Source organism: Sebastes fasciatus, chromosome 13, assembly GCF_043250625.1.
Source record: "Sebastes fasciatus isolate fSebFas1 chromosome 13, fSebFas1.pri, whole genome shotgun sequence".
In the NCBI taxonomy this organism is placed as follows: Eukaryota; Metazoa; Chordata; class Actinopteri; order Perciformes; family Sebastidae; genus Sebastes; species Sebastes fasciatus.
The window spans coordinates 34,935,862-34,956,698 of record NC_133807.1 but is presented as its reverse complement, the minus strand read 5'-3'; the positions used below and the strand labels follow the sequence as shown (position 1 = coordinate 34,956,698).

Sequence of the window (20,837 nt, the reverse complement as noted above, 5' to 3'; positions counted from 1 at the left end):
TCTCCTCTCCTCTCTCTCTCTCTCTCTCCCTTCCTCCTCTCTCTCTCTCTCTCTCTCTCCTCTCTCTCTCCCTCTCCTCTCTCCCTCTCTCTCTCTCTCTCCTCTCTCTCTCTCCCTCTCTCTCTCCTCTCCTCTCTCTCTCTCTCTCTCCTCTCTCTCTCTCTCCCTCTCTCTCTCCTCTCGCTCTCTCTCTCTCCTCTCTCCTCTCTCCCTCTCTCTCTCCCTCGCTCTCTCTCTCCTCTCTCTCTCTCTCTCTCTCTCTCTCTCTCTCTCCTCCTCTCCTCTCTCTCTCTCTCTCCTCTCTCTCTCTCTCCCTCTCTCTCTCCTCTCGCTCTCTCTCTCTCCTCTCTCTCTCTCTCTCCTCTCTGCTCTAGGTCTCTAGTTTGATCCATCCATCCTCTGAATGCTCTAGGTCTCTAGTTTGATCCATCCATCCTCTGAATGCTCTAGGTCTCTAGTTTGATCCATCCATCCTCTGAATGCTCTAGGTCTCTAGTTTGATCCATCCATCCTCTGAATGCTCTAGGTCTCTAGTCTGATCCATCCATCCTCTGAATGCTCTAGGTCTCTAGTTTGATCCATCCATCCTCTGAATGCTCTAGGTCTCTAGTTTGATCCATCCATCCTCTGAATGCTCTAGGTCTCTAGTCTGATCCATCCATCCTCTGAATGCTCTAGGTCTCTAGTTTGATCCATCCATCCTCTGAATGCTCTAGGTCTCTAGTCTGATCCATCCATCCTCTGAATGCTCTAGGTCTCTAGTCTGATCCATCCATCCTCTGAATGCTCTAGGTCTCTAGTCTGATCCATCCATCCTCTGAATGCTCTAGGTCTCTAGTTTGATCCATCCATCCTCTGAATGCTCTAGGTCTCTAGTTTGATCCATCCATCCTCTGAATGCTCTAGGTCTCTAGTCTGATCCATCCATCCTCTGAATGCTCTAGGTCTCTAGTTTGATCCATCCATCCTCTGAATGCTCTAGGTCTCTAGTTTGATCCATCCATCCTCTGAATGCTCTAGGTCTCTAGTTTGATCCATCCATCCTCTGAATGCTCTAGGTCTATAGTCTGATCCATCCATCCTCTGAATGCTCTAGGTCTCTAGTCTGATCCATCCATCCTCTGAATGCTCTAGGTCTATAGTCTGATCCATCCATCCTCTGAATGCTCTAGGTCTCTAGATTGTGGCTGTAAAGTCTCATGAGGTTTAGCATAGAACACATTTACATGCACATATCTGGAGCAAAAATGCAAAGCAGAGTTACACAGCACAGAGGATAAGAATCAGCCAATCACAGCCCAGGAGGACCAACCGCCAAACAGGATTCACCACCTCACACCTTCACCTGTTCACACACACACACAAACACACACACACACACCTTCACCTGTTCTCACACACACCCCCCCGTCCAGCAGGAATGTCCTCGGTCCTATCTGTCTTCAGGTGTCTTCGGGTGTAAACACGACGATCAGTTCAACATAAACCGTCACATGATACTGACTTATTAAAAGTGATGCCCTTGAGCAAGGCAGCGACCGACCGGCTGCTCTGATCAGACGATTATTTGAACTTCTTTATTTGAACCAGAGGATGAATCTAAAAATAAAAACACTACTTCTAAAGTTTTAATTTCTATTTTTATGTATTTATTCACTATTCAATGATACCGTCTATACATTTTATTCATTTTGTTATATTTATATTATTTTTTATTTTATTCTGATTTCTGTCTTAACATGAAATGTATTTTATCAGATTTTCTTTATTTGACTATTTGTAAAAATAGTCAAATAAAAAAAAATCTTGAATAACAAAAAAATATATAAATAAAAATAATTAAAACCTCTGAAAATTCCTGCTGAAATTCAGGGTTTCGTCTACATTAATAATATATTTATTTTATTTTTTATCAATCTATCAATCTATCTATCTATCTATCTATCTATCTATCTATCTATCTATTTATTTATTTCCCTTCCATAATTATTGAATCTCTGGCTGTGAAACAACATTTAAATCATCACTGTGGAGGTAAAATAATTTATTTCCATATCGATCAGGAATTTGTTTATAATATTAAAGATATTTTAGATTTTTTTCCTTTCAGTTGTTTTGTCTTTATCTTTTTAATCAATAATGTATAAATGAATACAAACCTATGAAAACATGAACAATCAGCTCCACCTGCTAAACTCACCTGACAACTCTGATTGACGGAGGCTCCGCCCACCGGTGACGTCACAGGCCAACCTGAGTTTCAGGCTCTGGAACAGAAACACGTCGAGCTGCAGACTGAAGGTAAGAAACTGTTCCACTCTGTAAACTCTTTTCTCTCAAATACATCTGCCGATGCTTCCCTTTAAACTCTCTGTTGTATCTGAGGATATTAATATTTATATATATATATATATGTATATTTAATATTAGAGGAGAAAACGTGTTCTCAAAGTCCTCAAACTGAATCTGATGTTTACCTGCTGAAATATTCTGCTGTCTCATCATCACAGATTCAAGTCAACTTTATTTATAAAGCCCAGAATCACAAACCATGACAGTGTGTCATCAGCTGACCTGAGATCTGTTCCAACAGGAACTAAAACCACCTGAACTCTTCTTCACACTATAATTAATGACTAATAAACTGCTGTTTACTGACACAGATCTTTATTAAAATGCATTTTATTAGTCGACTGATCATCAGCGTCATCACCAGTCAACTATTCTGATAATCAATTAATCCTTCACATAGTTTTCATGACAAAAAATGTCAGAAAATTCAGTTTTCATCCTCAAATATGGAGATTTTTCTCTGTTTTATATCACATTAAAGTGAATAAAGACATCCCCATCCTCACTATCTGAGAGATTAATCCACCAGTTTAGACCAGGGATGCTCCGATACCACTTTATATCAGACATCTGGGTACTCTCCGATACCGAGTACCGATACGACCCTCGTTAACAGCCAGCGACACACGGCAGGCTGGGGAGTCCCGCATACGAGGCTCTAGGTCGGCTTGGAAAGGCTGGGGGTCAAGGTGCTTCCCAGGGCCGCAGCGTTACAGCGCTCCCCGCCCGGACCTCGCTGCACCGTGGACAAAGGACTCGCTGCTCCCTCTCTCCCCGCCGGGTTGGGATGGGGCCCCCTGCTCCCGGTGCGACTGTCGACCGGGGCGGACTGTCCTCAGTGCGTCCCAGCCCAGTCGTGCCATCAGATCGGGGCTCGGCCCACGTAAAAGCCACCAGGAGTCTAAATAACTGTATTGATCATAATAATAATGAACAGTTGGTTATTGATATTGTTGGTTTAAAAGGGTTTCGTCAGTTTCACAATAAGAGTTACGGCAGTGACAAGTCTATTTCTTTCTTTCTTTCTTTCTTTCTTTATTTGTTCATTTGTTACCTGATTGCAGAAAATGAGGACGGGCGCCGCAAAATAGTTGCAGCCCTAATTGAGATTCTCCTGATGACGGTTAACTTAGGGGATCAGTGCCAGGCTAGCTGTTTCCCTCTGCTTCCAGTCTTTATGCTAAGCTAAGCTAACCAGACTCACCTCTGGTCTCTGGTTATCCACTCTATTGATCTCAGTAGTTCCGATTGTCTGGTTGTAAAACGTGCGGAGCAGATCTGAGAGTCCATGTTGAGTGTTACAAACATTATGGTCACCGTCACAAACACGTGTCTGTGTTTATTGTTCCCTCGTTTCCTCCTGTGATGTTCTGACACACACTCAGTTTAACTTCCTGGACTGATGGAGAGATTTAAACTCCCTATACGTCCAGATGTGACAGGGGCTCATACATGCTACATGCTACATGCTAACCGTGTCATGTTGTTCTGATGCTGTCGCCATGGTGACCGTGTTAACTTCCTGTCCAGCAGCTCTTCATGATTTCAGTTGAAATAGAATCAGGTTGTTTCATCATATATGAGATCAGTCCTTCCTGTCCAGGTAGAACCAGGTGTGTCCAGGTGTGTCCAGGTGTGTTGATGTTGAATGTTTGTGATGAACTGAAGGATGATGAAGAGTAAATCCTCCTCTTCGTCCTTCTGAAGCTAAATAAACCCTTTAAAAAGCCTCTCGGATCAGCTGGAAAATACATTAGGCTGGAGATACCAGATGATCTCACAGACCATGATGCATTGCTGCAGATTAAACTACAAAAACATGATGATCTCATAGACCATGATGCATTGCTGCAGATTAAACTACAAAAACATGATGATCTCATAGACCATGATGCATTGCTGCAGATTAAACTACAAACACATGATGATTATATAGACCATGATGCATTGCTGCAGATTAAACTACAAAAACATGATGATCTCATAGACCATGATGCATTGCTGCAGATTAAACTACAAACACATGATGATTATATAGACCATGATGCATTGCTGCAGATTAAACTACAAACACATGATGATCTCATAGACCATGATGCATTGCTGCAGATTAAACTACAAAAACATGATGATCTCATAGACCATGATGCATTGCTGCAGATTAAACTACAAACACATGATGATTATATAGACCATGATGCATTGCTGCAGATTAAACTACAAAAACATGATGATCTCATAGACCATGATGCATTGCTGCAGATTAAACTACAAACACATGATGATTATATAGACCATGATGCATTGCTGCAGATTAAACTACAAAAACATGATGATCTCATAGACCATGATGCATTGCTGCAGATTAAACTACAAACACATGATGATTATATAGACCATGATGCATTGCTGCAGATTAAACTACAAAAACATGATGATCTCATAGACCATGATGCATTGCTGCAGATTAAACTACAAAAACATGATGATCTCATAGACCATGATGCATTGCTGCAGATTAAACTACAAACACATGATCTCATAGACCATGATGCATTGCTGCAGATTAAACTACAAACACATGATGATCTCATAGACCATGATGCATTGCTGCAGATTAAACTACAAAAACATTATCTCATAGACCATGATGCATTGCTGCAGATTAAACTACAAACACATGATGATCTCATAGACCATGATGCATTGCTGCAGATTAAACTACAAAAACATGATGATTATATAGACCATGATGCATTGCTGCAGATTAAACTACAAAAACATGATGATCTCATAGACCATGATGCATTGCTGCAGATTAAACTACAAACACATGATGATCTCATAGACCATGATGCATTGCTGCAGATTAAACTACAAAAACATGATGATTATATAGACCATGATGCATTGCTGCAGATTAAACTACAAACACATGATGATTATATAGACCATGATGCATTGCTGCAGATTAAACTACAAAAACATGATGATCTCATAGACCATGATGCATTGCTGCAGATTAAACTACAAACACATGATGATTATATAGACCATGATGCATTGCTGCAGATTAAACTACAAAAACATGATGATCTCATAGACCATGATGCATTGCTGCAGATTAAACTACAAACACATGATCTCATAGACCATGATGCATTGCTGCAGATTAAACTACAAACACATGATGATTATATAGACCATGATGCATTGCTGCAGATTAAACTACAAACACATGATGATTATATAGACCATGATGCATTGCTGCAGATTAAACTACAAACACATGATGATTATATAGACCATGATGCATTGCTGCAGATTAAACTACAAACACATGATGATCTCATAGACCATGATGCATTGCTGCAGATTAAACTACAAAAACATGATGATCTCATAGACCATGATGCATTGCTGCAGATTAAACTACAAACACATGATCTCATAGACCATGATGCATTGCTGCAGATTAAACTACAAACACATGATGATCTCATAGACCATGATGCATTGCTGCAGATTAAACTACAAACACATGATGATCTCATAGACCATGATGCATTGCTGCAGATTAAACTATAAACACATGATCTCATAGACCATGATGCATTGCTGCAGATTAAACTACAAACACATGATGATCTCATAGACCATGATGCATTGCTGCAGATTAAACTACAAAAACATTATCTCATAGACCATGATGCATTGCTGCAGATTAAACTACAAACACATGATGATCTCATAGACCATGATGCATTGCTGCAGATTAAACTACAAACACATGATGATCTCATAGACCATGATGCATTGCTGCAGATTAAACTACAAACACATGATGATTATATAGACCATGATGCATTGCTGCAGATTAAACTACAAACACATGATGATCTCATAGACCATGATGCATTGCTGCAGATTAAACTACAAAAACATTATCTCATAGACCATGATGCATTGCTGCAGATTAAACTACAAAAACATGATGATTATATAGACCATGATGCATTGCTGCAGATTAAACTACAAAAACATTATCTCATAGACCATGATGCATTGCTGCAGATTAAACTACAAACACATGATGATCTCATAGACCATGATGCATTGCTGCAGATTAAACTACAAACACATGATGATTATATAGACCATGATGCATTGCTGCAGATTAAACTACAAACACATGATCTCATAGACCATGATGCATTGCTGCAGATTAAACTACAAACACATGATGATCCTATAGACCATGATGCATTGCTGCAGATTAAACTACAAACACATGATGATCCTATAGACCATGATGCATTGCTGCAGATTAAACTACAAACACATGATGATCCTATAGACCATGATGCATTGCTGCAGCGATGCACGTGAGCACATTCTGCAGTATGAAGCCAGCATGCTGTTCAGGTTATTCTGACCCACAATCCCCTGTAAGAGGGTCAAAGGTCAAGGCTCATTGTAGTAATAGTATGCATACTGCATGCTACAGTAGTACTTTGTATGTACTAAAAGTAAAAGTATGAGATGTGGAGTTCAGCGACGGTTTCAGACGGGACATGAACGACGGTCTCCTGGTGAGTTCTAGTGTTCTAGACCCGCCCATCCACCCCGCCCTCCTCGCTACGCCGCGGGTGTTGTCTTTATACTTCCTGGTTCACGATTACGTGGATTACATATGAATTGATTTAGTATATATATATATATATATATATTAGTGTTTGTAGGTCTAGCTACGAGAGGAGTCCACCTGTCAGTCCTCTCAGGTGTGTTCCTCTCTACCTGTGTGACTCACCGGACGGCTTTGAGTCTGTTAGTGTGTCGGAGTTGAGCTGCTGCAGGAGGAATGTAGTCCGACCGGGTCCGTCTCTAACCGACAGTCCTATTTAACACGCCGTGACATCACACTTCCTCTTTCATCCTGATTGGTTCCTGTTTTTACATCCAATGTGTTTTCACACAAAGAGATGAAGGTTCAGAGATGCTTTAAAACCAGTGATGGTGTTTGTATTTAACTTTATTTCATTTGTATATAATTCAGAACTGACAGGAAGGAGCCCAGCAGCGCTACCACTTCCTGTGGCGGTCCAGCAGCAGGATGGCGATGGCGGAGGCGGCGGCCCCAGATCTCTTCTCAGAGCAGGAGTTAACCTGCTCCATCTGTCTGGACCTGTTCGATGAACCCGTCTCCACTCCCTGTGGACACAACTTCTGTCAGGTAGACCCCGACCAAACACACCTTTACTCACCTGCTACTTCCTGTAAAACATCAAATCACAGAGTACACTTTCACTTTACTTCTTATATACTCATCAGAGAGATACTTGACAAACGTATACTTGGCTTCTACTTGTCGTTAATCTTCTGAGCTCACAGTGTGAACTTCTTCTTCTGTGGTGTGTTTGCAGGCGTGTATCGGAGGTTACTGGGCGTCCAGCCCGGTGTGTACCTGTCCTCTCTGTAAGCGCCAGTTTGATGAGCGTCCTCAGCTCAGCGTCAACAAAGTCTTCGCTCTCATCGCAGATAAATACAAACAGACTCATTACGGCGCCGCGGGGTTAGCGCTGCCGGTCGGGAACGGGACGTCGGCCGCCACGGGCGCCTCGCCGACGATCGCAGACAGCAAAAATCCGTTTTTGACGGCGTCGGGCGAGGAGGTGGTGTGGTGTGACGTGTGTACGGGTATCAAACAGCCCGCCGTCAGCTCCTGTCTCACCTGCACCGCCGCCTACTGCTCTGAGCACGTGAAGCCGCACCAGACCACGCCCTTCTACTCCAAACACCCTCTGATGGACCCCCAGGAGGCCCTCCGGGGCCGCACCTGCCAAATCCACCGCCGCCTGCTGGAGGTGAGCGCTACTACACGCTGACTGTGACATCACCAGTTTATGACCTCATACATTCAAAGTACAACAACATCCTGTTTTTATAGACGCTTTTAGTGATGACGTCATGATGAGGTCACGCTGTTAGCTGGAGGCTAACGCTAGCAGTGGGCTAACATTAGCTGGAGGCTAAACAAAGGAAAGACTGGAGGCTAAGTAGACTCCAGCAGGAGGAACTAGGATTTCCTTCAGCCGTTGTTAAAAAAACAAGACAACAATAGCTGCTAGCCAGCGTTAGCTAACGTGTTCAGAGAATTATTCTGCCTCCACTTAACACGTCACCATGGTTACTGAGAGAGAAAGAGGGCTATTTACACACATCAGTATGATTATTATTATTATTGTTATTATTATTATTCTGATTATTATTTTTATTTTTATTATTATTATTATTATTATTATTATTATTATTATTATTATTAGTGTAACAGAGGCAGCAGGACTACTGTATTTATTGTAAAACACCTGAACACCTCCTGATGTGTTCACTTGTCCAGGTATACTGTCGGACATGTCAGCGCTGCATCTGTGCCATCTGTGTTCTGGAGGAACATCGAACACACAAAACCGTCTCCGTGCAGACCGAGAGACTCGGAAAACAGGTAGAGAGGAGGACAATATACCATTAGTCCTTTAATACTTTAAATCAGTGATTTAATGAATGGAGTCTGGTGTGTTCAATACGTTAAATCAGTGATTTAATGAACGGAGTCTGGTGTGTTCAATACGTTAAATCAGTGATTTAATGAATGGAGTCTGGTGTGTTCAATACGTTAAATCAGTGATTTAATGAATGGAGTCTGGTGTGTTCAATACGTTAAATCAGTGATTTAATGAATGGAGTCTGGTGTGTTCAATACGTTAAATCAGTGATTTAATGAACGGAGTCTGGTGTGTTCAATACGTTAAATCAGTGATTTAATGAATGGAGTCTGGTGTGTTCAATACGTTAAATCAGTGATTTAATGAATGGAGTCTGGTGTGTTCAATACGTTAAATCAGTGATTTAATGAACGGAGTCTGGTGTGTTCAGAAACAGGTAGCGAGGACGGAGCAGGACATCCTGAACCGGATCAGAGAGAAGGAGATCCACGTCACTCAGCTGAGGAGGAAACTGGACGGAGTAAAGGTCACGCGTCTGCTCCTCATTCAGTATATTTAGTTAGTTTATTGATTATTGATCAGATTGATGATTTTAATGATGATGATGATGATGATGATGGTTCTTATTGTTTTCAGAACTACGCCGACGGGGAGCGAGGGGAGGTGCAGCACCTGCTGGACCAGGTGTCCGGCTCCTTGGACCGGATCCGATCCGAGGTGGTGGGCGGGATCGACGACCAGCTGGATGGCGTGATGTCAAAGGGGGAGGGGTTAGTGAGGCGTCTGGAGGCAGAGCTTAGCCAGCTGATGGACAGGAGAGCCACGCTGGAGGTCCAGGCCATCAGTCAGGACCACATCGGCTTCCTGCAGGTCAGACTCACCTCCTCCTCTCCTCTCCTCACCTCCTCTCCTCTCCTCCTCTCCTCTCCTCCTCACCTCCTCTCCTAACCCCTCACCTCCTCTCCTAACCTCCTCTCCTCAACTCCTCTCCTAACCTCCTCACCTCCTCCTCTCCTCCTCTCCTCTCCTAACCTCCTCCTCTTCTCTCCTCACCTCCTCTCTCCTCCTCTCCTCTCCTAACCTTCTAACCTCCTCCTCTCCTCCTTTCCTCACCTTCTCCCCTCTCCTCTCCTCTCCTCCTCTGTTAACCTCCTCCTCTCCTCTCCTCTCCTCTCCTCTCCTCACTTCCTCTCCTAGTCACCTCCTCTCCTAACCTCCTCTCCTCCTCACCTCCTCCTCTCCTCTCCTCTCCTCTCCTCTCCTCCTCAACTCCTCCTCCTCCTCCTCTACTACTCCCCCTGTCCTCCTCACCTCCTCCTTTCGTCCTCGTCTCATCTCCTAACCTCCTCACCTCCTCCTCTCTTCTCCTCACCTCCTCTCCTCACCTCCTCTCCTAACCTCCTCTCCTCCTCACCTCCTCCTCTCCTAACCTCCTCCTCTCCTCTCCTCTCCTCACCTCCTCTCCTAGTCACCTCCTCTCCTAACCTCCTCTCCTCCTCACCTCCTCCTTGTCTCCTTTCCTAACCTCCTCCTAACCTCCTCTCCTCCTCTCCTCTCCTCTCCTCCTCACCTCCTCCTCCTCCTCCTCTACTACTCCCCCTGTCCTCCTCACCTCCTCCTTTCGTCCTTGTCTCATCTCCTAACCTCCTCTCCTCTCCTCTCCTCTCCTCTCCTCTCCTCTCCTCTCCTCTCCTCTCTCCTCTCCTCTCCTCTCCTCTCCTCTCCTCTCCTCTCCTCCTCAGAGTTTCGAGGAGGCAGCAGCTCCTCTGGAGGAGCAGCAGGAGGAGGTGGAGGAGGACGAGAGGTTCTCCCTCCACTTCCAGCTGGGGGAGGTGAAGAGCGCTCTGTCGGAGGTGAAGGACAAGATGGAGGACATCAGGATGGGGGAGGTCGTCTCCAGAGGCTCCGGTGAGGAGCAATAGGAACTCCTATACAGTATGTATATAGATATCTATAGGTATTAATGAGGCGGTGTGTTCAGGGTCGTCCGGGGAGCTGATGATGGCAGAGAGCATGCTGAGTCTGAGAGGAAGCACCACCAGTCTGAAGAAGAGTCAGTGGTCTCTGAAAGGTCATTCATTCATTCATATCTGACTCAAACGGTTTTATTAAGACTTTTAATGTGAAAGGATGTCTGACTGTTTCCTGTCTCCCTTCAGATCGGAAGAAGTCCAAACCCGTCTCAGGTACTGAGTCTTTTAACCAATGCATTATGAAGAGATAACGTACAGCTAGGAGGGGGGGATGCCGTGGTTTATTACACTACTGACTGAAGAAATCAATAATCTCACACAAAAACAGTCCTCCACAGTCTGTTATACATAGCGACGGTCTGTTATACATAGCAACGGTCTGTTATACATAGCAACGGTCTGTTATACGTAGCGACGGTCTGTTATACGTAGCGACGGTCTGTTATACATAGCAACGGTCTGTTATACATAGCAACGGTCTGTTATACGTAGCGACGGTCTGCTATACGTATCAACGGTCTGTTATACGTATCAACGGTCTGTTATACGTATCAACGGTCTGTTATACGTATCAACGGTCTGCTATACGTAACGACGGTCTGCTATACGTATCAACGGTCTGTTATATGTATCAACGGTCTGTTATACGTAGCGACGGTCTGCTATACGTATCAACGGTCTGTTATACGTTTCAGCGGTCTGTTATATGTATCAACGGTCTGTTATACGTATCGACGGTCTGTTATACGTAGCGACGGTCTGTTATACGTATCAACGGTCTGTTATACGTATCAACGGTCTGTTATACGTATCGACGGTCTGTTATACGTAGCGACGGTCTGTTATACGTAGCGACGGTCTGTTATACAGAAAGAACAGACTGTAGTATGCCGTGATTGACCAATTATTCAACAAAACCGTGTAATAAATATATATAAATATATCTATATATGTTGTTATATATTAATGATTTGAAATGTTAATCAGCTTCATGTCTGTCACAGGACACAAGAAGGCCCGAGTCTACATGGGTGAGTCCTCCACAGTTCCAGCCTCATACGAGTGAATGATCCAGAGTGATGGATTCGTGGGTAGTATTATGGGATAGAAAGCCTTCATGTCCTGTGGTTGGTTGGATGCTGTGCTGTTGTGTTTGTGTACTTTGTTACCTGTCGTGCTGCGTGATGAAGGTCATGTCCTCAGATCGTTGTTGATTTGTCCCATCGCGGCGCCCCGTTGTCCACAGATGACGTGACGTTGAACCCGGTGACGGCGTACCCGTTCCTCATCCTGTCTGAGGACAGGAAGCAGGTGAAGAGAGGAGAGAAGCTGCAGTTCTTCAGGAACAGCCAGCAGCGCTTCGACGTCTGGTCCTGCGTCATCGCCAAAGAGAACTTCAGCACCGGGCGCCACTACTGGGAGGTACTGAGAGAACCCCGATCCATAACCCTGATCCAGAACCTGATCCAGGATCCACTAACCTCTAAGGACGTACTAACCTCTCTCTGTGTGTCCACTGTGGCAGGTGTCTGTCGGGGAGAGTAAGGACTGGAAGCTGGGCGTGGTCAGCGAGTCGGCGCCCAGGAAAGGGCTGTTTGACATGAGTCCCTCTAACGGGTACTACGCCATCTGGTGGAGCGGCAGCCAGCTGAGAGCGCTCACCGCTCCGCCGCTCACCAAGGTCCAAACACACCGTACTGATCTATTCATGCTGCGATGTCACATCGAGAACCTTTACAGATGTTAGCTTACACACGGAAGATCAAACAGGACTAACGTCTCTCTCTTGTGTGTCTGTCGGCGGTGCAGGTGAAGAGTCCGCCGAAGCTGCGTCAGGTGGGCGTCTTCCTGGACGTGGACGAGGGACAGGTGTCCTTTTATAACGTCAAGTCGGGCTCAGAGATCTACAGCTTCAACGGCCCCGAGTTCACCGAGAAGATGTTTCCTCTGCTGGGCACCGGAGACAAAGAGGTCCCCCTGGTCCTCATGACCACACAACACCAGCTGGCCTGAGGGACGAGGAGGGGGACGAGGACCGGGACGAGGACCGGGACGGCGGGGTCCAGACCTGAGAGGAGGGACACATACTGGGGGTGTCCAGCACTGACGTCGGGACAGAAGCTGAATCTCATTACAGACAAAACAGATGTTAGTTTGTCCCCAGATGTGACAGAAGACACACAGCCGAGACCAAACTAATATTTACTGAGCTTATCGATGGAAAAATGGGTTTAATATTTTAATAACAATATTTTTAATAATAAATAATTCCTACTGAGAGCTGTACGGAGAACCAATGGTGATGAGTCTCTGATGTCTCCGGTATGAACTGTCTGTTCTAATGTACATCTGATCCAATCTGTTAAATAAAGACAAACGTCACTGAAGTGTCCGACTCATTTTAATGACTATAAGAGTTCCAGGGTGTTGTTGATGGTTTTGGATCAGCCAGTCAACTAGTGGTGGCGTGGTGTGGCGTGGCGCCCCCCAGCTGGTTTTATGTTGGTGCAGGATGGCGATGAGTAAACGTTGAACGATTCAACAAAACGCTGCTTGTGTTTTATGTTTTGTAAACTTCAGAATAAAAGACAAAGTGAAAGGTGTCTGAAGCAGAAATGCACTGCTTTACTTTAACTTCAGGATTTCCTACATTTCCCACAATGCCGTTGAGGAGCTGCCAGAGAGCATGCTGGGAAGGTGAAGCTCGTCCGCTATGTGAACAGAAGTTTGACTGATATAAAAAGCTTTATTGTATTTATTAATTATCTTTATTATCTTAGTCTGTTATCGCTGCTCCTTCAGCTCACTGAGGACTCCACACATTAGCTGGAGGCTAACACTTCCAATCAGTAACTGTGATTGGAGCTCTAGAGCTACAACATCAGAGAAGCGTTTCAGAGACGGAGAGGAAATGATGCTAATAGTTTAGCCTTCTGCTAACAGCAGCTAACGTGAGCCGGCCCGCTTTCTCTAACAGAGAAAGGTTCTATTAGTTCCTTTCATTTTCAGGTTAATTGTTCCTCTTAATGAGGACGTCACCACGGTTACCAACGGGTTAATTGTTCCTCTTAATGAGGACGTCACCACGGTTACCAACGGGTTAATTGTTCCTCTTAATGAGGACGTCACCACGGTTACCAACGGGTTAATTGTTCCTCTTAATGAGGACGTCACCACGGTTACCAACGGGTTAATTGTTCCTCTTAATGAGGACGTCACCACGGTTACCAACGGGTTAATTGTTCCTCTTAATGAGGACGTCACCACGGTTACCAACGGGTTAATTGTTCCTCTTAATGAGGACGTCACCTCGGTTACCAACGGGTTAATTGTTCCTCTTAATGAGGACGTCACCACGGTTACCAACGGGTTAATTGTTCTTCTTAATGAGGACGTCACCACCGTTACCAACGGGTTAATTGTTCTTCTTAATGAGGACGTCACCTCGGTTACGGGTTAATTGTTCTTCTTAATGAGGACGTCACCACGGTTACCAACAGGTTAATTGTTCCTCTTAATGAGGACGTCACCTCGGTTACGGGTTAATTGTTCTTCTTAATGAGGACGTCACCACGGTTACCAACAGGTTAATTGTTCCTCTTAATGAGGACGTCACCACGGTTACCAACGGGTTAATTGTTCCTCTTAATGAGGACGTCACCTCGGTTACGGGTTAATTGTTCTTCTTAATGAGGACGTCACCACGGTTACCAACAGGTTAATTGTTCCTCTTAATGAGGACGTCACCACGGTTACCAACGGGTTAATTGTTCCTCTTAATGAGGACGTCACCTCGGTTACCAACAGGTTAATTGTTCCTCTTAATGAGGACGTCACCACGGTTACCAACGGGTTAATTGTTCCTCTTAATGAGGACGTCACCTCGGTTACCAACAGGTTAATTGTTCCTCTTAATGAGGACGTCACCACGGTTACCAACGGGTTAATTGTTCCTCTTAATGAGGACGTCACCTCGGTTACCAACAGGTTAATTGTTCCTCTTAATGAGGACGTCACCACGGTTACCAACGGGTTAATTGTTCCTCTTAATGAGGACGTCACCTCGGTTACCAACGGGTTAATTGTTCCTCTTAATGAGGACGTCACCACGGTTACCAACGGGTTAATTATTCCTCTTAATGAGGACGTCACCTCGGTTACCAACAGGTTAATTGTTCCTCTTAATGAGGACGTCACCACGGTTACCAACGGGTTAATTGTTCCTCTTAATGAGGACGTCACCTCGGTTACCAACAGGTTAATTGTTCCTCTTAATGAGGACGTCACCACGGTTACCAACGGGTTAATTGTTCCTCTTAATGAGGACGTCACCTCGGTTACCAACGGGTTAATTGTTCCTCTTAATGAGGACGTCACCACGGTTACCAACGGGTTAATTGTTCCTCTTAATGAGGACGTCACCACGGTTACCAACGGGTTAATTGTTCCTCTTAATGAGGACGTCACCTCGGTTACCAACAGGTTAATTGTTCCTCTTAATGAGGACGTCACCACGGTTACCAACGGGTTAATTGTTCCTCTTAATGAGGACGTCACCTCGGTTACCAACAGGTTAATTGTTCCTCTTAATGAGGACGTCACCACGGTTACCAACGGGTTAATTGTTCCTCTTAATGAGGACGTCACCTCGGTTACCAACAGGTTAATTGTTCCTCTTAATGAGGACGTCACCACGGTTACCAACGGGTTAATTGTTCCTCTTAATGAGGACGTCACCTCGGTTACCAACAGGTTAATTGTTCTTCTTAATGAGGACGTCACCACGGTTACCAACGGGTTAATTGTTCCTCTTAATGAGGACGTCACCTCGGTTACCAACGGGTTAATTGTTCCTCTTAATGAGGACGTCACCTCGGTTACCAACAGGTTAATTGTTCCTCTTAATGAGGACGTCACCACGGTTACCAACAGGTTAATTGTTCCTCTTAATGAGGACGTCACCACGGTTACAATCATTCAAGTTTATATTTTATTTAACATAAATCATATTGCAGTCAATGTGAACAGCCGGGGGTCAATATACACAATAGAATTGTAACATTTTAAGCCCCTCCCCCTCTGTGACCCCGCCCACAACGCCCCCCAAAATGAAACCATAAACCCCCCCACCCCCCTTAAACAAACACACTGCCCCCCCACCTGTCACCATGCTCCGCCCCGACGCTCAGTCTGTGTGTGTTTATGTGTGTGTGTGTGTGTTTATGTGTGTGTGTGTGTGTGTGTGTGTGTGTGTGTGTGTGTGTGTGTGAGATTTAGCAGCAAACTCCAAACTCGTTCTTATTGGCCGCCGTCTGTCAGAGTCATGTGACTAACTGCAGACTGCTGTGACATCACAGGGACGCTGTGATGTCACCTGATTCCACTGTGGCTCCCAAGCCCCGCCCCGCCCCCCTCTGACACCAAGCTCCTCCCCCCCAGCGCTGACATCACTACACCTCCAGCCGTTGAGTCGCCGCCGCAGGCTGGAAATGATGTCGCTGTCTTGCTTTAAGGAACTTTTTTAAAGCGTGCCTGATTCTGTCGAGACAAGAAGCCCCTCCCACTGTGACTGACCCCTCCCCCCTCGCTGTGACATCCTCCTATCAGTGGATATAATGAGTCCACGTCTCGTCTTACTGTGACTCTGAAGCCCCTCCCACTGTGACTCTGAAGCCCCGCCCACTGTGACTCTGAAGCCCCGCCCACTGTGACTCTGAAGCCCCCCCACTGTGACTCTGAAGCCCGCCCACTGTGACTCTGAAGCCCCGCCCACTGTGACTATGAAACCCCGCCCACTGACGCTGAAGCCCCTCCCACTGTGACTCTGAAGCCCCGCCCACTGTGACGCTGAAACCCCTCCCACTGTGACTCTGAAGCCCCGCCCATTGATGCTGAAGCCCCGCCCACTGTGACTATGAAACCCCGCCCACTGACGCTGAAGCCCCGCCCACTGCGACTATGAAGCCCCGCCCACTGTGACTCTGAAGCCCCGCCCACTGTGACTATGAAACCCCGCCCACTGACGCTGAAGCCCCGCCCACTGTGACTTTGAAACCCCGCCCACTGACGCTGAAGCCCCTCCCACTGTGACGCTGAAGCCCCTCCCACTGTGACTCTGAAACCCCGCCCACTGATGCTGAAGCCCCTCCCACTGTGACTCTGAAGCCCCCCCACTGTGACTTTGAAGCCCCCCCCCCATGGTATGCTAGCGAAGAACACAAACATAATTTGTAGTTTTAGGAGGAACCCTGTTGCATGCTGGGACTATTTCTTGGCGAACAACAGCCGGGCGTAGCGACTTCCTGAAGTCTCCAACCAGCCCAGAGCGCCGGAGACGACAGAAACGGAGCGAAAGGATGAAGTGGCGTTTGTGAGTTTGGAGTTTGCTGCCGGCTGACGTGTGAGGAGCGAATGAACCAACGGCGGTGCGGCGTAGGGGGGCGTGTCCTTCTGACCGCCTGTCTGATGCAGGCGTCTTCGCCACACACACTAAATAAAAAAGAAAAGAAAATCCTGTGGGATCATCGTCATCATCATCATCATCATCGTCATCATCGTCATCGTCGTCGTCGGCGTCGGCGTCGTGGCGAATCACCGACTCACCCGAGCAACATTCACTGACCACCCACACCTCCTTCCTCCCCCTCCCCGTCATCACACTCGGCCGCCGCTCGCTGTCGGCCATCTTTATGAGTCCAGTTCTGGTGTGCGTTGTGCGTCGGCGTCCCCCTGTGGCGTGTAAACGGTTGAATGTTGCGTCTTGGAAGTAAAACAGAGAATAATGGGAGGAGGGGGGAGGAAGAGGGGACGAAGGGAGGAGGAGGAGGGTGGAGTTTCTTCGTCTTCTTTTGTTTTAAAACAGAAAAGCGTCTTCTGGCGTGCTGCTTTCTGTCGCCGCCGCAGCTCCTGCTTCTGCCAACGAGCAGGACTGAGCGGTAAAAGGGGAGGCGGGGGGGGAGGGAGGGTGAGGCAGAGGGGGAGCAGGAGGTGAGGAGGAGGAGGAGAGGGGGAAGGGTGGGGGGGTTTGGAGAATCATGGGACGCCGAGTTATTTAAGACACCTCTCGAAGTAGGTGGCGCCCACGTAGCCGCCCCTCATCGAGCGCTGGACGTTCTGCTCAAACAGCCGCCGGTTCGACTGCAGGACTTCTGCTGCCTCCTTGTTCAACGGGTCCTCAGGGTTAGGCTCCTGGAGGGGGGGGGGGACATTAAGGTCCAGCATTAGTGTCCTGATTCACTACTGTGACTGCAGGGGGCAGCGTGGAGCTCCTCAAGGACCACAGACATACTATATATACAGACGTAGGCAAAGTTGTTGGTAACGTTCCGTTAAAGAAAGAAAAACCCACAATGGTCACTGAAATAACTTGAAACTGACAAAAGTAATAATAAATAAAAATTCACTGAAAATTAACTAATGAAAATCAGATATTGTTTTTGAATTATGTTTCAGCAGAATCATTTAAAAAAACAAACTAATGAAACTGGCCTGGACAAAAATGATGGTAACATTAACTTAATATTTTGTTGCACAACCTTTTGAGGCAATCACTGCAATCAAGTGATTTCTGTAACTCTCAATGAGACTTCTGCACCTGTCGACAGGTATGTTGGCCCACTCCTCGTGAGCAAACTGCTCCAGCTGTCTCAGGTTTGAAGGGTGCCTTCTCCGAATGCATGTTTCAGCTCCTTCCACAGATGTTCAATAGGATTTAGATCCGGGCTCATAGAAGGCCACTTCAGAATAGTCCAATGTTTTGTTCTTAGCCATTCTTGGGTGTTTTTAGATGTGTTTTGGGTCATTATCCTGTTTGAGGACCCATGACCTGCAACTGAGACCAAGCTTTCTGACACTGGGCAGCACATTTCGCTCCAGAATGCCTTGATAGTCTTGAGATTTCATTGCACCCTGCACAGATTCAAGACACCCTGTGCCAGATGCAACAAAGCAGCCCCATAAGATAACCGAGCCTCCTCCATGTTTCACATTAGGTACAGTGTTCTTTTCTTTGGATGCTTCATCTCTTCGTCTGTGAACATAGAGCTGATGTGACTTGCCAAAAAGCTCCAGTTTTGTCTCATCTGTCCAAAGGACATTCTCCCAGAAGCTTTGTGGCTTGTCAATATGCATTTTGGAAAATTCCAGTCTCGCTTTTTTATGATTTGGTGTCCTCCTCGGTCGTCTTCCATTAAGTCCACTTTGGCTCAAACAGTGACGGATGGTGCGATCTGACACTGATGTACCTTGACCTTGGAGTTCACTTCTAATCTCTTTGGAAGTTGTTCTGGGCTCTTTGGTTACCATTCGTATTATCCGTCTCTTCAATTTGTCATCAATTTTCCTCTTGCGGCCACGTCCAGGGAGGTTGGCTACAGTCCCATGGACCTTAAACTTCTGAATAATATGAGCAGCTGTAGTCACAGGAACATGAAGCTGCTTGGAGATGGTCTTATAGCCTTTACCTTTAACATGAAGGTCTATAATGTTCTTTCTGATCTCCTGAGACAACTCTCTCCTTAGCTTTCTGTGGTCCATGTTCAGTGTGGTACACACCATGATACCAAACAGCACAGTGACTACTTTTCACCCTTTAAATAGGCAGACTGACTGATTACAAGTTTGAAGACACCTGTGATGCTATTTACAGGACACACCTTAGTTTAATATGTCCCTATGGTCACATTATTTTACATCTTTTCTAGGGGTACCATCATTTTTGTCCAGGCCAGTTTCATCAGTTTGTTTTTTAAAATGATTCTGTTGAACCACAATTCAAAAACAATATCTGATTTTCATTAGTTCATTTTCAGTAAATTTTTATTTATTATTACTTTTGTCAGTTTCAAGTTATTTCAGTGACTATTGTGGGTTTTTCTTTCTTTAACGGAACGTTACCAACAACTTTGCCTACGTCTGTACACAGATAGATATATAGATATACACATAGACGCCGTATTGGACCAGGCAACACCGTCCTGTAACCCTGAGTTACTGACCTGATAGAAAATAATTCATTTATCATAAACAATTATTAAAACTCACGTTTGTCAAGTATGACTTTGGATTATTTTCCTTGTTTAAGGTTAATACTTGTAGAGAGGTCCATGTATAATATACTATAATATAATATAATATAGTATATTATAACATCATTTTAATATAATATAGTAAAATATTATATAATATAGTATAATAGAACATAATATAATAGTCAAATATAATATAATATGATATAGTATAATATAATGTAATATAATATAGTATGATATAAAATAATATAATATAATATAGTCAAATATAGTATGATATAATATAATATAGTACAATATATTATAATATAATATAATATAGTCAAATATAGTATAATATAATATAATATAGTACAATATATTATAACATAATGGCTACCGCTAACACTGCTACTGATATTACTATTATGTACTTACTAATAAGAGTAATCAGAATACCAGGCAGAAAGAAGTACATAAATAAATATTAGTAAAATAATATTAATAATATTAGTTGTGATCTGAATGTAAACAAAGGAAGTGAAGAGACTCACTAGAAATAGATACTGTAGACCGTAGATGATGGAGTTTACTGTCAACACAGGCTTCCAGTCCTCTCTGTGGACAACAGGACAACAGGACATGTTGGTTAGACAGACTGAAGGAGGACTGAAGGAGGACAGACATTAGCTGGGGGGGGGGAGACGGACCTTAAGATATTTAGGCAGACGTTTCCTTCCAGGTCGATGTTGGGGTGATACACCATCGTCTCACACTTTACCTTCGGGGGGTCATGGGGATAACCTTGTCCTACCTGAAACACACACACACACACAGGTGAGAGGACAGGTGACAGGACAGAGAGGACAGGTGAGAGCAAAGAGAGGACAGGTGAGAGGACAGGTGAGAGCACAGAGAGGACAGGTGACAGGACAGAGAGGACAGGTGAGAGGACAGAGAGGACAGAGAGGACAGGTGAGAGAACAGAGAGGGCAGATGAG

At 45.0% G+C, this 20,837-nt stretch overlaps 2 protein-coding genes across 3 annotated transcripts in view; one reads left to right on the top strand and one right to left on the bottom strand.

The window, feature by feature from the left end:
• Positions 1–2,177: 2,177 nt before the first annotated feature.
• On the top strand, positions 2,178–13,212 carry btr30 (bloodthirsty-related gene family, member 30). Its single transcript, XM_074657158.1, has 13 exons — positions 2,178–2,301; positions 7,409–7,585; positions 7,776–8,216; positions 8,750–8,854; positions 9,286–9,381; positions 9,492–9,725; positions 10,598–10,763; positions 10,837–10,926; positions 11,015–11,041; positions 11,833–11,859; positions 12,075–12,250; positions 12,354–12,509; positions 12,638–13,212. The coding sequence occupies exons 2-13, from the start codon at positions 7,466–7,468 to the stop codon at positions 12,839–12,841; spliced, it is 1,842 nt and encodes a 613-aa protein (XP_074513259.1). The 5' UTR covers positions 2,178–2,301; positions 7,409–7,465; the 3' UTR covers positions 12,842–13,212.
• A 2,588-nt stretch (positions 13,213–15,800) lies between these two features.
• Positions 15,801–20,837, bottom strand: part of ube2m (ubiquitin conjugating enzyme E2 M) — a 14,609-nt gene continuing 9,572 nt past the window's right edge. The window contains exons 4-8 of one of the 2 annotated variants that reach the window (XM_074657157.1): positions 20,547–20,650; positions 20,391–20,454; positions 16,987–18,016; positions 16,563–16,897; positions 15,801–16,493 (exon numbers count right to left, since the gene is read on the bottom strand). In XM_074657157.1, the coding sequence (XP_074513258.1) occupies positions 17,876–18,016; positions 20,391–20,454; positions 20,547–20,650 (309 nt within the window). In that variant the 3' untranslated portion in view covers positions 15,801–16,493; positions 16,563–16,897; positions 16,987–17,875. Of the gene's footprint in view, positions 16,494–16,562; positions 18,017–20,390; positions 20,455–20,546; positions 20,651–20,837 lie in introns of both variants that reach the window. The other variant, XM_074657155.1, reaches the window with a different exon arrangement.